The following is a 16,774-nucleotide window of genomic DNA, read 5'->3' on the forward strand; positions in this document are numbered from 1 at the left end:
TCATCACTGGTTACCACCAAGTCCCCAATCATGACTCTCAGCTGCGTGACATATGTCATCCATTTGGGAACCAGGCGTGTCTGTATATAGCCTCCCATTATGGCTACAATATATTCACCTGGTGAAGACACAACTACAAACTTCAAATAGCAGGGCGTTCAAGGAATTGGTCTGATGGGGGATTCGTGATGTCATCGCGCATTTAAGGACCTTTAACGGCACCACGTTACTTTGATTGATAGCTGAGATCTGTCACTCTTCAGTAGCTAGCTGCTTTGTGCGCCATTCCTTGCTAAACCTATCTGTCATTCGGGATTGGCTAGTGTCTGTGTTGCTCAAACTAATCGCCAGGCCTGAATACATTTATAGAAAATCTATTGGTGGATTCTACAAATCGCATCATTTTGCCACGTGAAAAGACCTGTGGCTATTGGCCTGTGCAATTTTCGGGGGCGGTTCCTTTTCTGGTTAGCTGGGTGAGGGGGGGTTCGATTATCTGGCACTGGCTTTCCCATGAGGGGAGCTTGAACCTGGGTGAAAAGGGATTGCATTCGTTATGGAACTGGGCTACCTCCGGGCGTGTGCCAGGTTCCCCATCCAAAACCCATGGCTAAATAGGTTCAAAACAAAAGTGAAGTAGCCTAGGCTAGATTAAGCACTTGTAGTAAAGATTTGCTTGATAAAAACGGTATATCTACCTTCCTAATGAAAATTCGTTTAAAAAAATCGAACATATATTTTATGGACGATCGTTCTATGCTGACAATTTGACCAAGCGGTACAGATTGCGGTTCGATTTGAGATAGGCGCTCCTCGCTCCTTTTGCCCGTTCACCATAGAGCGGTGCACCGCGGCTCAGGTTAATAGAACTCCCTCCGTCTGAAACCGCGTGAGAAAGTTGCCTTTGAGGCAAGCTAACATTATATTTTGTTGTGCTGGTATAGTGGGGGTTGTTATTATCAAAACATTTACGAAACCTTTCTTGCACAACACACCCATTTACGCGAATACAGGTTATTCTTCGGATAACGAATATTATTTTATACCAAGCATTCACCACAAGCTATTGCGGCAAGTCAAATTGCAATTAACTTCTGTGGATTTGTTTCAGCAGCCTACGCTTCTCATGACCGCGTTGTGGGTTTGGCTTGTTGACTAACTGGAGTTTCGGGCTATTCGGATATTGCTGGGTGGACATGATTACACGGTCTACATGAATAGGAGGACTAGTATGATACTTTTTTTTGTCCTCACCTGCTATTTTTCTCCCTTCTATGGTTAATACATGATCGTATGCTGGAGTAGCCTACAGCGAGAGAAAAGGAGATTCTTACATGCATCATTCACCGGAGCACCGCTGATAGAGAGTTGACGGGAGATCTATGAGGACAAATGGTCGGACGTGTTTGTGGTATTTAACGGACAGTCTCGGAAGGAGCTAGGATGAATTTATCGTAACCTGGAGCATCCTCGCGCCTGTCCCTATTTTGTTAGCAGACGGGTTTATCAGGAACCGGGCATTTGCCGAGGTAGAACGATGTATCCCCAGGGTCGACACCCGGTAAGGTTGGCCAGTAAAACGCATTCCCCATCCGCAGATTCTCTGCACTCATTTGTCATGTTGAACCATTTTAGCATTTGTATAGCTCTGTATGCCCACGATGGCGGGTCGGTCGAAGTTCCTTTGTTTGTCATTGCCTAAGCGGCTGTCGGCATGTAACATTTCTGTAATGAGTTTATCATGATGCACTCCCAGTAATTAGGGCAAGACGTATATCGCACATGGCAGCGAATGCCGTATAGCTTTTTGTCTAATTCACTACTAATTAGCCTACAGTTAACGTATTTGAAATGCTTCATCAGATGCAGAAACACAGGTTTTGAATGATGCGTTTTCTTATTTAAATGTTCTTATTTTTACAGACACCCCACCAGGCCCCAGGCCAACCTTTCAAATTCACCATCCCAGAGTCACTGGATCGCATCAAAGAGGAGTTCCAGTTTCTCCAAGCTCAGTACCACAGGTGAGTGGCTGTTCAACACACACATACTCTGAGGCCAAGATGTCACTGTTTGTGTGCTCAGACTGTATAGGTCTAAGACATGCAGATGTAATTGTTGAGCCAGAGGGGTGGTGTCTGAGGTCAGATTATTATAAATCCCCTCTTATTCCCCATGTGTGCAACTGCATGTTGCTGTCTTTGGGACTAGTGAGAGGTAAAGCAGTGAGCTGGAATGCCCTGCATGATCACAGTATCAGGCAGTAGGCTATATTGCTGCTACTATAGCCCTAGACTTATTACTTCTGTTACTGGAAAAGGGTAAACAAATATTTATCTTCCATGATTCCAAGAGGTTTAGATGACCATGTTTATCTGAACTGAATTTTGAATGTTTTCTGGTTGTGTTCAGGATTGGTGATGGTATCTGAGGCCTCTTACTTTGTTTTGATTGTGTCCCTGTCTTCGGCAGTTTGAAATTGGAGTGTGAGAAGCTGGCCAGTGAGAAGACAGAGATGCAGAGGCACTATGTTATGGTGAGTCCAATCAGCACAATCTATGTTCAACTCTCAACCAGTCAACTCGTAGATGTTAACACTGTCAATGTGTGGCTAGATATAATTGCCACATTGTACATGCAAGCTTACTGTTAACTCTTATTGTTGCTCACACACACATGAACAGGACTACACACACACTCATCATTTACAAACACACATTGTCTCTCACATGCTGTGCTCAATGATTTCCAGTACTTTATTGAGTTGGAGTGAATACCACATTTTGAGGTTGTTTTGTCCTTTTCAAACACCAGTAGTATTATTCACATATCTCTCTTATGGCCAAGAAGCAGTCTACATTGAGATGTAGGAAATTGGAATTTACTGTAATCCTAGTAACTCCAACTCTGTCATCCACAGTACTATGAAATGTCTTACGGGCTGAACATTGAAATGCACAAACAGGTAAGCCTCACACACTCTTCTCTATCTTTCCTCTATAGTGTGTGTGTGGGTTCACCCAGGGAATGAGCTTTTAGCCTGCCAGGGAACTGGGGTGTGTTTTATCAGAGTTTATCAATGATAGATGGTGCTCTGTTTCTCTCTAGTTAGACCCGGTGATACGAGCCCATAGGCAGGATGAATTACACTGATTGATTGGTATTGTCTGGGGGAGTAGCCTGTTTTATTGCATTGAAGAGGCTGGGCTGGGGAAGGCATAGGAATCAATCACGGAACTCCCTGATCCAGGAAATGCAAAGGAGCACTCCCATATATCACACACACAAGTTTGCCCCACAGGACCAGAGCACTCTGGCTCATAGCATTTACCAGTAATTACCACAGAAATCGATTGGTCAGGACAGAGGAAATTGGAGGTGGATTGGCCTGGGTGGTTTGCTGAGGGAGGATTTATGTGGGTTCTATGTCTCTCCCCCTCTCTTTCGGATACTAATGCATGCCTCCTATTGTGAGGGAGATGCCGTTTCTGCTCATTGTCTCCAGAGTGGGGCGTATTGTGAGTGATGTATCCGTACTGCCTTCTCACTGTAGCCTGTTGCTCTGGCCACTCCAGCCCCAGGCTAATGTGGCCTCTCCTTGGAGCAGTAGAAGCTGCTGAGGGCAGGACGGCTCATAATAATGGCAGGAACGGAGCAAATGGAATGGTATCAAACGCATGGAAACTATTTAAACTGACATTTTTGTCCGATAGCTGATATTTTCCTTGCCAAAAAAAACGATACTGATATTTAGAATTTTAGCAGCCTTTTTAAGCATAATAGTACAGTTAAATAGTTAACACACACATGGACGCAGCGGTCCAAGGCACTGCATCTCAGTGCAAGAGGCGTCACTACAGTCCCCAGTTCGAATCCAGGCTGTATCGCATCCGGTCGTGATTGGGAGTCCCATAGGGCGGCGCGCAATTGGCCCAGCGTCATCCAGGTTTGGCCAGAGTAGGCCGTCACTGTATGTCCCCATTACCAGTAAAACATAATCAAAACCTATTTCTTTCACTTACTTGCTGTGCTGTTTCGTTGTTCCGTTGTTTTATTCTGAACCAGGATTTCATCATGCATGTCAAGCAGTGAAGTTTCAGCTGTGTCTGTCCATGGCCTCGCTTCCTCAGTGCGCACTGTGTCGGTTTCCATCTTGTTCCGCTGTGTATGTAGCATTTCACATAAACCCTTTTTTTTTTTTTTTTTTTTTCTGCATTGAAGTCCTTGTACATAGCATTGAGCATGGTGGCGACACAGTAAAGTGAGTGCCACCGAATCGCTTGTTCACAGCCTGCGTGCAGTTTTGTTGCGCAGTCATTTCAATGCCATGACAGTGGGTATCACATCTGCTGCAGGCACAGGTGATGAGCTTATTTCTCGAGTCAGTTGTTCGAATCAAGCTAGTGAGTGTGTTCATGTTCATAAATTCCATTGAAATGGCAGCAGCGGTATGACTACCAGCACATTCATGAGCATGCAATACGACTTTTCTCAGTATGAAATCCTCAGCGACCCTCTGTGCTGTCAGATTCCAAATGCTCATGGGGCTGATGTCGCTGGTCCAAATGTCAGTCGTGAAGCTAATAGCAGTGATGCAATTGTATTACAATTTTTATTTTTTTGCAGTGATGCTATTACTGTATAACTCCGGTAGGGCAACATCTGAAAAATAGCGCTCTTGGTAGTGTGTACTGGTGCTCGACCAGTCTGCGAAAGCCAGGATCACGCACGACAGAGAATTGTTGATTGTCAAGGGCAATGAATTCCACTATCTTGGCATTTTAATTAAATTTAGCTTTTGAGTTGTCTAGATGAAATTTTCTTACTCTTTCAAATGACTGTTCAACTTGTTGACTGCTCAATCCACACAGCAGATATTGTGGGCTAGGTTAGGAATGCTGTGTTGCACGTGTAGCGCTAAATTTTACATTGCGTCATTACGTCATGTACCTACATTATACAGGTATGCACATCAGCTTTGATATCGGTTTTGCACATCGGCGTTAAACCAGACATCGGGCTCATGCCGACGTTGGCATTTTTGGCTAATATCGTCCGATTCCGATAAGTTCACCGATATATTGTGCATCCCTAATGGAAACTAGAGGTCGACTGATTAATCGTAATGTTTTCAAGTTCAAGTTTTCATAACAATCTGTATTTTTGGACACCGATTTGGCAGATTTTTTAAAATTTATTTATTGTTAATTATTCTTATTATTTTTTGTACACCTTGATTTAATCTTTATTTAACTAAGTCAGTTAACACATTCTTACTTTCAATGATGGCCTAGGAATGGTGGGTTAACTGCCTTGTTCAGGGGCAGAACGGCAGATTTTTACCTTGTCAGCTGGGGATTCAATCTTGCAACCTTACAGTTAACTAGTCCAATGCTCTAACCACCTGATTACATTGCACTCCACGAGGAGCCTGTCTGTTACGCGAATGCAGTAAGCCAAGGTAAGTTGCTAGCTAGCACTAAACTTATCTTATAAAAAACAATCAATCAAATCAATCATAATCACTAGTTAACTACACATGGTTGATGATATTATCTAGCGTGTCCTGCGTTGCATGTAATCAATGCGGTGCGTATTCATGAAAAAGGACTGTTAGGTATAACCATAAACATCAATGCCTTTCTTAAAATCAATACACAGTATATATTTTTAAACCTGCATATTTAGCTAAAAGAAATCCAGGTTAGCAGGCAATATTAACCAGGTGAAATTGTGTCACTTCTCTTGCGTTTATTGCACGCAGAGTCAGTGTATATGCAACAGTTTGGGCCGCCGAATTTGCCTGAATTTTACGTAATTATGACATAACATTGAAGGTTGTGCAATGTAACAGGAATATTTAGACTTATGGATGCCACCCGTTAGATAAAATACCGAACAGTTCCGTATTTCACTGAAAGAATTAACGTCTTCTTTTCGAGATGATAGTTTCTGGATTCGACCATATTAATGACCTAAGGCTTGTATTTCTGTGTGTTATTATATCATAATTAAGCCTATGATTTGATAGAGCAGTCTGACTGAGCGGTGGTAGGCACCAGCAGGCTCGTAAGCATTCATTCAAACAGCACTTTCGTGCGTTTTGCCAGCAGCTCTTCGCAATGCTTCAAGCATTGCGCTGTTTATGACTTCAAGCCTATCAACTCCCGAGATTAGGCTGGTGTAACCGATGGGAAATGGCTAGCTAGTTAGCGGGGTGCGCGCTAATAGCGTTTCAAACGTCACTCGCTCTGAGACTTGGAGTGGTTGTTCCCCTTGCTCTGCATGGGTAACGCTGCTTCGAGGGTGGCTGTTGTCGATGTGTTCCTGGTTCGAGCCCAGGTAGTAGCAAGGAGTGGGACGGAAGCTATACTGTTACACTGGCAGTACTAAAGTGCCTATAAGAACATCCAATAGTCAAAGGTTAATGAAATACAAATGGTATAGAGAGAAATAGTCCTATAATTCTTATAACTACAACCTAAAACTTCTTACCTGGGAATATTGAAGACTCATGTTAAAAGGAACCACCAGCTTTCATATGTTCTCATGTTCTGAGAAAGGAACTTAAACTTTAGCTTTCTTGCATGGCACATATTGCACTTTTACTTTCTTCTCCAACACTTTGTTTTTGCATTATTTCAACCAAATTGAACATGTTTTATTATTTATTTGTGGCTAAATTGATTTTATTGATGTATTATATTAAGTGTTTCATTCAGTATTGTTGTAATTGTCATTATTACAAATAAATAAAATCGTCCGATTTAATCGGTATCAGCTTTTTTTGGTCCTCAATAATCGGTATTGAAAAAAATCATAATCGGTCGACCTCTAATGGAAACCATGATGTATTTGATACCATTCCACCTATTCCGCGCCAGCCATTACCACAAGCGCGTCCTCTCCAATGAAGCTGCCACCAACCTCCTGTGGCTTGGAGCTCCTGTCTCTGCTGCCTGGGTGTTTTGAGTTTTAGGAGAATGGAGAGCAGGCCCGTTGTCCTGCTCAAATAAAGGTATTGGGGCTGAATTCTAAACTCACTCCTAGGGACTTTACGTAGATCCTAACGGAATTGAATGGAGCTCCATTAACTGGTATGGTATTAGGTCTAGCTCCATCTTGCCCTCTGATAGGTTTAAATTTAGCCTATCCAGTCCTCAGGTGAACTACAGAACCAGCAGTACCTGAGAGTTAAAGGGCGACTGCACTTCCTGATTTGGCCTTGTTTTTCAGCACTGCTTATTAAGAAATGGTAGCGGCCATGACTGAAGGTAAACGAGAGTTTGATTTGGGAGTCTTTGACATTCAATCACAGCAAACTGTAGCTAGTCAATTTGAGTTACAACATTATTGAAAGCAAGCTGGAAACATGCATCAAACGTCATCAGATTTGCTTGATGATGAGCTAGCTAGCTTCCTCTCACATTACATGTTAAGGAGAGGCTATGTAAACTCCTCTCACTGTCAACAGCAAACTTATCATGTGTAAATATTTGTATGAACGTAAGATTCAACAACTGAGACATAAACTGAACAAGTTCCACAGACATGTGACTAACAGAAATTGAATAATGTGGCAATGAACAAAGGGGGGGGTCAAAATCAAAAGTAACAGTCAGTATCTGGTGTGGCCACCAGCTGCATTAAGGACTGCAGTGCATCTCCTCATGGATTTTGCCAGTTCTTGCTGTGAGATGTTACCATAGGTGACGTTGTTGCCGGTGATGTCTGGTGAGGACCTGCCTTACAACAGGCCTACAATCCCTCAGTCCAGCCTCTCTCAGCCTATTGTGGACAGGCTGAGCATTGATGGAGGGATTGTGTGTTCCTGGTGTAACTCAGGCAGTTGTTGCCATACGTACCCTTCCCGCAGGTGTGATGTACCGATCCTGTGCAGGTGTTGTTACATGTGGTCTGTCACTGCAAGGATGATCAGCTGTCCATCCTGTCTCCCTGTAGCACTGTCTTAGTTGCAATTTATTGCCCTGGACACATCTGCAGTCCTCAACCCTCCTTGCAGTATGCCTAAGGCACATTCACGCAGATGAGCAGGGACCCTGGGCATCTTTTATTTTGGTGTTTTTCAGCGTCAGTAGAAAGGCCTCTTTAGTGTCCTAAGTTTTCATAACTGTAACCTTAATTGCCTACTGTCTGTAAGCTATTAGTGTCTTAACGACCGTTCCATATGTGCATGTTCATTAATTGTTTGGTTCATTGAACAAGCATGGGAAACAGTGTTTAACCCTTTACAATGAAGATCTGTGAAGTAATTTGGATTTTTACGAGTTATCTTTGAAAGACCGAGTCCTGGAAAGGGGAGTTTATTTGGCTAGTTTCATTACAGTATCATAGGCTATGATACTAAGCTATCAAATAATGGCCTGTAGCTGTTAATGAATAATCAACAAAACTTAGCTACTTACCAACACACCAGTCTCATGTTTGACAGTTGACAGCCCAAGTAGAAACTAGTCTGATGTAATCGATATCCTGGACATATGCCCATGATTGTTGATCAACTTTATGGAATCCCATTTTTCTATAGAGTAGCTATTTCCTGAGAAAGGGCAAGTACTAACCACACGTTTTGTCTGGTGAAGAGGTTCCAGTCGACAGGTTCGTTTTGTGTGACCGGGTGCCCTTGGTGAGCAGGACTTGCTCATTTTCAACCATTCCATTGGTCCTCCACCCGCACAGGGCACCAGGCCATGTAAAGGCAGCTCGCCCAGTCTTTTCACAGAAAAAACTGGGTCACAATAGGCAAAAGGGGGAATTAATTGTTGACGTACAGTGCATTCAGAAATTATTCAGACCCCTTCACTTTTGATATTTTGTTGCGTTACAGCCTTATTCTAAAATTGATTACATTTTTTCCCCCTCAATCTCACACTACCCCATAATGACAAAGCAAAAACAGGATTTTTGTTTTCTCAAATGTGTGTGTAATGTAGAACATAAGTATTCAGACCTTTTACTCAGTACTTTGTTGAAGCACCTTTGGCAGCGATCATAGCCTCGAGTCTTCTTTGGTATGATCCTACAAGCTTGGCACACCTGTATTTAGGGAGTTTCTCCCATTCTTCTCTGCAGATCCTCTCAAGCTCTGTCAGGTTGGATGGACTAATCAAGGACATTCAGACACTTGTTCCGAATCCACTCCTGCGTTGTCTTGGCTGTGTGCTTAGGGTCGTTGTCCTGTTGGAAGGTGACCCTTCGCCCCCAGTCTCAGGTCCTGAGTGCTCTGGAGCAGGTTTTCATCATGTATCTCGCTCTACTTTTGCTCAGTTCATCTTTCCCTCGATCCTAACTAGTCTCCTGGTCGCTGACGTTCCTTTTAGCAAACTCCAAGCGTGCTGTCATGTGCCTTTTACTGAGTGGCTTCTGTCTGGCCTCTCAACCATAAAGGCTTGATTTGGGGGAGTGCTGCAGAGATGGTTGTCCTTTTAGAAGGTTCTTCCATCTCCACAGAGGAGCTCTGACAGAGTCACCATCGGGTTCTTGTTTAGACAGGTGTGTGCCTTTTCTAAATCTTGTCCAATCAATTGAATTTACCACAGGTGGACTCCAAGTTGTAGAAACATCTCAAGGATGGTCAATGGAAACAGTCTGAATACTTATGTAAATAAGGTATTTCTGTTTTTTTTTTTTTTTATAAATGTGCACAAATTTCTAAGCCCGTGTTCACTTTGAAATGATGGGGTATTGTGTGTAGATTGATGAGGAACATTTTTTAAATTTAATCCATTTTAGAATAAAGCTGTAACGAAATGTGGAAAAAGTCAAGGGGTCTGAATACTTCCTGAATGCACTCAAGTAAGTCATGACACAGTCACTTACCAAACTCTGTTTATGACCCATATTATCCTATTTACACTTTAGTCAATTTTGAAACTGGAATTCATGTTTCTGACCCGTATCGATTCCACAGGCCATTTCAAACCAGAGAAGTTGGTTATAAAGGGCAGTTGATATTTAAGAGAGTGGGGTGGTTCTGAAATTCAACATATGTCCTCCTAGTCCCTGTAGGGCTCACTTTCTCTGCCACCTGGCAGGCCCTGTTGCTCTGGTCACACCCTCTGACCTATGACTTGAAGGTCTCCAATCACTGATATCCTAGGTGATGACTTGAGAACTCATCATGATTGGGATGTGTGGTTTGTTTTGTCACCTACTACCCTAGTTGAATGCTCTGCGAGAGCGTCAGTCTACTCAATGACGACAGGCGATCCTTTCAATGTAACCCTCTGGCATGTGTGAAAACCACCATACTGTCTGACTTTTGGAGTGTGGTTGGGTAAGACACAGGCAGGTAAATCACACTTACCCACTTTGGCCCAAAGCTCTGGGTCACATTATTTCCTTAACCATCCCTTAATTAATCCCGTTGGCACCCTCTAGTGATGTTACGTTTGATGCCAGTGATCCGATTCATGCATTGAAATCGCTAAGCAGTTTACTTCGAAGCAGTGGGCAGATACTTGTCACTTTATCAGAAGCAACACTGACAATTGAAGCGTTGTTTTGTCGAACAGCCACCTGATTGGTTTGGTAGAAGGCAAAAAGGCTACCCTGGTGCGACGACATCTATAATAATTTGGCTGCTCTAAATTATTTTGACCAGCAGGTACAACTACTGTACACTGTGTTGATCAAAGCCTCAAGTAATGAACCTATTTTTGACGCAATTGACTGGAAATGCTCAATGCTTCAGGAAGCTTATTTCCCTGTAACTAGCTCCCTCCCGTGTGTTTAGCTTAGCGGGAGTGCACTGGACACAGCCTATTCCTGGCCTGCAGTACCTATCTGCTGGCTAAGAATACCCCTCAGACATTCTGGGAAAGCACAGTGGGAGAGGCAGGTATTTTATTGCCTAGCCAGGTATTATAGGTTATCTGGTGTGTTTCTAGGAGCTTGCCTACAGCAGGTGTGTGTGTGTGTGTGTGTGTGTGCTAATGATAAGCCTGTCAGGCCAGGCTTCTGAGGGTGTGTCACATGAGGACATGGCCTATAGCTGGGCTGCTAGAAGACTGGCTGGAGGAACTCAATTCATCAAATGTATTTATAAAGCCCTTTTTACATCAACAGTTGTCACAGTGCTTTACAGATACCTAGCATAAAACCCCAAAGAGCAAGCAATGCAGAAGCACAGTGGCTAGAAAAAACTCCCTAGACGGCAGGAACCTAGGAAGAAACCGATAGGAACCAGGCTCAGGGATGGCAAGTCCTCTTCTGGTGCAGCCGTGTTTTTATTTTATGGAGATTTGAGGCTATATGTATCAAGCATCCCAGAGAAGGAATGCTGATTTTTAGGCTCAGTTTAGCCTTTTAGATCACAATGAATACAATTACATGGACAGGGGGGACCTGATCCTAGGTCGTCACTTCTGCAATGAGAAACTTGATACATATGGCCCGCACTCCATTTTTCTCACCAGCTTTTCAAAGGAAAATGGTCTGTGTCGTGAGTGTCTGTGCGAGTGTGTGCATGTGTCTGAGTAATATCCCATTACTGCATTCGGAGGCTCCTCTAGTTCCCCCTGTACCCTGGCCTGCCTCGTATCAATTTGTTTGTCCGATATGTAATTTCAGCTGGATCATCTGATTTGCCCCCTCCGTGGGGATATAGGGTATCCAGCCAATCGCAGTCACCTCCGGGGGCCGGATGGCCGGCCATGGTTATGAGAGTGGGACCAAATTAAATTAGTAGTGATGAGATTATTTTAAGCGCCGATGGGAGTGGAAGAATAGAAGTGAGACACGGTGAAACCTAATCTAAGGCTGACATGATAGCAAGGCTGGGTCCTGTCTTTGATTCACTGCTTTGTGTCTGTGTCTGCACCAGAGTATGTGAGCCAAGCTGGAGTGGTGCTAGGAGCAGAGCGTGTCCATTTTAAATGGAGTGCTGGAGCATCGTCCTTCTCGCCTGCTCCAGTAGAGCTCAGGGCATACTCGTCCCAGCATGCATTTCTAGGCTACTTGTGTGCTGCAATAGCCCCTAGCTTTAGCTGCTGTCATGGAATTCACAAAATATTTTCATAAGGAAACTGATAAAACACTTGGGTGCAAAATCATGCTGACTTACAAAGATGAGGAACACCAAGAGGAAGAGCGGGAGTGCAGTGATGTAGTGTTCACAACAAAAGAGTCATTGTGAATCTGAAAATACATGGTGTACTTACGTGCACTTGCTAACAAAGGATTGAGGTGGGTAGCTAGTGGTGTATAAATAAAAAATCTGATCTCTTAAGTTGATTTCATTTTCGTTCTATTATCTATTCAATAGGCTATTGTTGATTTTGGCCCAATAGGCCTGACATATATTACCTCTTTCATGGAGCATTCTGTTTTGCTAGGGTTATTTTGGCTAAAAACCTTTAGGCCTACCTAATAGAGAATTTTTTTTATCCCTGCCGAGCCTGGCAAGAGTGTGTTCTCCGCTGCTGGCCTGCTTTCCAGGCACCATTGCATGAGCCTGAAGCTTGACGTTCATGCCAAACTAGTATGTCACACACGCAACTTCACAATTGTATTTACAGTGGGGCAAAAAAGTATTTAGTCAGCCACCAATTGTTCAAGTTCTCCCACTTAAAGATAAGAGAGGCCTGTAATTTTCATCATAGGTACACTTCAACTATGACAGACAAAATGAAAGAAAAATAATCCAGAAAATCATATTGTAGGATTTTTAATGAATTTAATTGCAAATTATGGTGGAAAATAAGTATTTGGTCAATAACAAAAGTTTATCATTTAGTTAAATGAGTCTTCACATGGGATGATTTCACCGAACAACAAATGAGGGAATATTGAATGATCCCCAATGATCCATCGCATCTCCCTAAAATATTTTCAACATAATGATAGTCTAGACACTAAAGCTTTGGTTGTCTTCCTCTCAGGCTTCCATGTCTTCTCCCTGGACCTCCTCATTGTCCACCTCTTGAACATCAGACTCTGAGGCCTCATCTTCACTCTCACTTTCCAACTTTGTTGAGGATAGCTCATTATCAGGCTCAAAAAGCCTAAAATTTGGCCGAATAGCGACCAATTTCTCAACCCTTGTATTGGTCAGCCTGTTGCGTGCTTTGGTGTGTGTCTTCCCAAACAAGGACCAATTGCACTCTGAGGCGCCTGATGTTGGTGGGATTTGGAAGATGATGGAGGCAACAGTCCCCTCAGATCCACAGTCCCTTCCACCAGGTGGCTGATGAGATGTTGGCATGACTGCCATATTGCATCTCCATCCCAAAGCCCTTGCTTGGAAGTGTACTTCACCAGACTGCCGAGAACCTTGCCCTCATCCAGGCCAAGGTGCCGAGACACGGTAGTGATGACACCATAGGCCTTGTTGATCTCTGCAACCGACAGGATGCTCTTGCCAGCATACTTGGGGTCCAACATGTATGCTGCTGCGTATATCGGCTTCAAGCAGATGTCTTCACGCTTTTTGATGTATTTCAAAACTGCAGTTTCCTCTGCTTGGAGCACAGTGAAATGGGCAGGGCAGTATGGATTTCTTCTCTTACATCTGCAAGCAGAGTCTGAACATCAGACAGGATGGCATTGTCTCCCTCAATCCGCGCAATGGCTATTGCTATAGGTTTTAGGCTGCTTACCACTCTCTCCCAAAATACATCATCCAGTAGGATCCTATTGATCTGCAGACTGTGATATGGCCATTTCTTGGAGAGACTCCTTCCCCTCCAGGAGACTGTCAAACATGATGACAATACCACCCCAACGGTTGTTGCTGGACATCTTCAATGTGGTGCACTTATTCTTTTCACTTTGCTTGGTGAGGTAGATTGCTGCTATTACTTGATGACCCTTCACATACCTGACCATTTCCTTGGCTCTCTTGTAGAATGTATCCCTTGTTTTAGGTGCCAGGATGTCCTTGTGGAGCAGATTCAATGCATGAGCAGCACTACCAATGGGTGTGATGTGAGGGTAGGACTCCTCCACTTTAGGCCAAGCAGCCTTCATGTTCACAGCATTGTCTGTCACCAGTGCAAATACCTTCTGTGGTCCAAGGTCATTGATGACTGCCTTCAGCTCATCTGCAATGAGACCGGTGTGTCTGTTGTCCCTTGTCTGTGCTCTTGTAGAGGTAAGAAGTTTTAGGTTGTAGTTATTATAGGAATTATAGGACTATTTCCCTCTATACCATTTGTATTTCATTAACCTTTTGACTATTGGATGTTCTTATAGGCACTTTAGTATTACTAGTGTAACAGTATAGCTTCCGTCCCTCTCCTCGCTCCTCCCTGGGCTCGAACCAGCAACACAATGACAATTAGCGCGCGCTAACTAGCTAGCGATTTCACTTCGGTTACACGAGCCTCATCTCGGGAGTTGATAGGCTTGAATTCTTAAACAGCGCAATGCTTGACACACAACGAAGAGCTGCTGGCAATATGCACGAAAGTGCTGTTTGAATGAATGTATACCCGCCTGCTTCTGTCTACCAGTCAGATACTTAGATACATGTATGCTTGTATGCTCAGTCAGATTATATGCAACGCAGGACACGGTAGATAATATTTAGTAATATCATCAACCATGTGTAGTTAACTAGTAATTATGATTGATTGTTTTTTATAAGATAAGTTTAAAGCTAGCTAGCAACTTACCTTGGCTTACTCCATTCTCGTAACAGGCTCCTTGTGGAGTGCAATGAGAGCGAAGCAGGTCGTTATTGCGTTGGACTAGTTAACTGTGAGGTTGCAAGATTGGATCCCCCGAGCTGACAAGGTGAAAATCTGTCGTTCTGCCCCTGAACAAGGCAGTTAACCCACCGTTCCTAGGCCGTCATTGAAAATACGAATGTGTTCTTAACTGATTTGCCTAGTTAAATAAAGGTATTTAAAAAATAAATAAACAAAATCGGAAAATCGGAGCCCAAGATTTCCGATTGTTATGAAAACTTGAAATCGGCCCTAATTAATCGGCCATTACGATTTAATTTGTCGGCCTCTTTCCAATACACGTTGCCTGTGGGCATCAGAGGTGAACCAGTTGCATACACAGCTCAAACAAGACATTCATCACCATTTCTCTGACTACGTTCCTCCATTAAGTCAAAAAAACTTTCGAATCCAGGAGAACCATGAACTGTTGCTATCGATAAGGTGTCTGATTTCATAATTTTATCCTTGAATAGAAGTAGAGGGACTTTTGTCAGAGGTTGTTTGCTGTGAGCGCTGATGGAACTTTATACATTTGGCTAGATGATTCTGCTGCTTTGTTGCATTCTTTGCATATGATTTGGCACAGCTTTTGCAAATGTACACAGCTTTTCCTTCTACATTAGCTGCAGTGAAATGTCGGCACACATCAGATAGTGCCCGTGGCATTTTCCTGTAAAGATTAGAAAAAACGAGTAGAGAAAAAAAAGACAATTACATGTACAGATAAATAGTTAAGCAGTTAGATTAAACAACTCCTTTGTAAGATACATGTTTTAAAATGAAACGTGTATGGAAACAGGTGAATTTACTAATTAACAAAAAATAATGTATTTGTTAAATCCCAAATTGTTTGCATAGTCAACTTACACACACGCCTATCCCACCAGACATGCCACCAGGGGTCTTTTCATAGTCCCCAAATCCAGAACAAATTCCAGAAACATACAGTATTATATAGAGCCCTTATTGCATGGAACTTGCTATCAAATATTGCTCAAATAAACGGCAAACCTGATATCAAAAAACAGATAAAGCAACACCTCGTGGCACAACTCCTATTTGATCTAGATAGTGTGCGTGTGTATGCATTGATATGTAGGCTACTTGTGCCTTTTTAAAAATGTATGTAGTTCTGTTCTTGTCTAATTATGTTTTGTGTGGACCCCAGGAAGAGTAGCTGCTGCTTTTGCAACAGCTAATTTGGGATCCTAATAAAATACCAATTACCAAAAATCTCATTAGTGTACAAGATCTTGAAAATCAGCTGTACATGTGATGGAGTGCACTGCACATGTGGTGGAAGATGCAGAGAGTTGCAATTCTGTTGAATTGGGGATAGTTTAACCAAAATATGTTAAGACCTAGAATTGCTTTGTGTATCCCACAAAAATGGTTCACTGTTATAAGCTAACTTTTTTTGATGAATTTTAAGCAAAATTCCTCATTCCAGGGCTTAACTTCCCATGGAATATTTCAGGCTAAATTTCATGTAGCCTATTTGAAATGATGAAATGATGAAGCGCTTCTTACTGTCACATTTTCATGTTTATTAAAGAACTTTTCATTCAAATCATATGGTTTTGTTTCAATACTTCAAAGCCAAATGGTAGGTCCAAGTAGTCACAAAAATAGATTGTTGGTTAAATTGTGATTTTTAATTTTGAAATGGATGGAGCGAATTTGGAGTAGCAGCTTTTCCTCACTGCTCGGATTTCCAACAGCTAAACTCCACTCACATGCTCTGGTTTGCACACGTATGTCTGTGGTGCACGCGAAAGTATGTATGCTCACAACTGCATGTGCCCCCCCCAAGTTAATTGTGTGTATGGAGTCATTCATACCCATATTGACTAATATGTGTTGTGTGCATTGAGCCCATGTCGTGACCGATGGCAGCAGTTGCTCCTATGAGCAGTTAGATGTCTGCCTTCTCCTTCAGTAACTCTCCAGTATCACACACATGGGGATATCAGGTGGAGTTGACCTATGGTGTACTTGGAAGCAATCAGGCCGAAACGGGGAGGCACATGCCTGAACTTGTCCTCTAATTTTCATTGCACAACCTTCTTGTTGCAAAATGT

The 16,774-nt window shown here is 42.8% G+C and overlaps 1 protein-coding gene across 6 annotated transcripts in view; it reads left to right on the forward strand.

Moving 5' to 3' along the window:
• Positions 1 to 521: 521 nt before the first annotated feature.
• Positions 522 to 16,774, forward strand: part of LOC112263424 (transducin-like enhancer protein 1) — a 44,400-nt gene continuing 28,147 nt past the window's right edge. For 2 of the 6 annotated variants that reach the window (XM_024439611.2, XM_024439616.2), the window contains exons 1-4: positions 522 to 1,561; positions 1,924 to 2,024; positions 2,473 to 2,536; positions 2,921 to 2,965. In XM_024439611.2, the coding sequence (XP_024295379.1) occupies positions 1,538 to 1,561; positions 1,924 to 2,024; positions 2,473 to 2,536; positions 2,921 to 2,965 (234 nt within the window). In that variant the 5' untranslated portion in view covers positions 522 to 1,537. The remainder of the gene's footprint in view (positions 1,562 to 1,923; positions 2,025 to 2,472; positions 2,537 to 2,920; positions 2,966 to 16,774) is intronic. The other 4 variants (XM_024439612.2, XM_024439613.2, XM_024439614.2 and 1 more) reach the window with 3 other exon arrangements.

This window comes from Oncorhynchus tshawytscha, linkage group LG12, assembly GCF_018296145.1.
Source record: "Oncorhynchus tshawytscha isolate Ot180627B linkage group LG12, Otsh_v2.0, whole genome shotgun sequence".
NCBI lineage: Eukaryota > Metazoa > Chordata > Actinopteri > Salmoniformes > Salmonidae > Oncorhynchus > Oncorhynchus tshawytscha.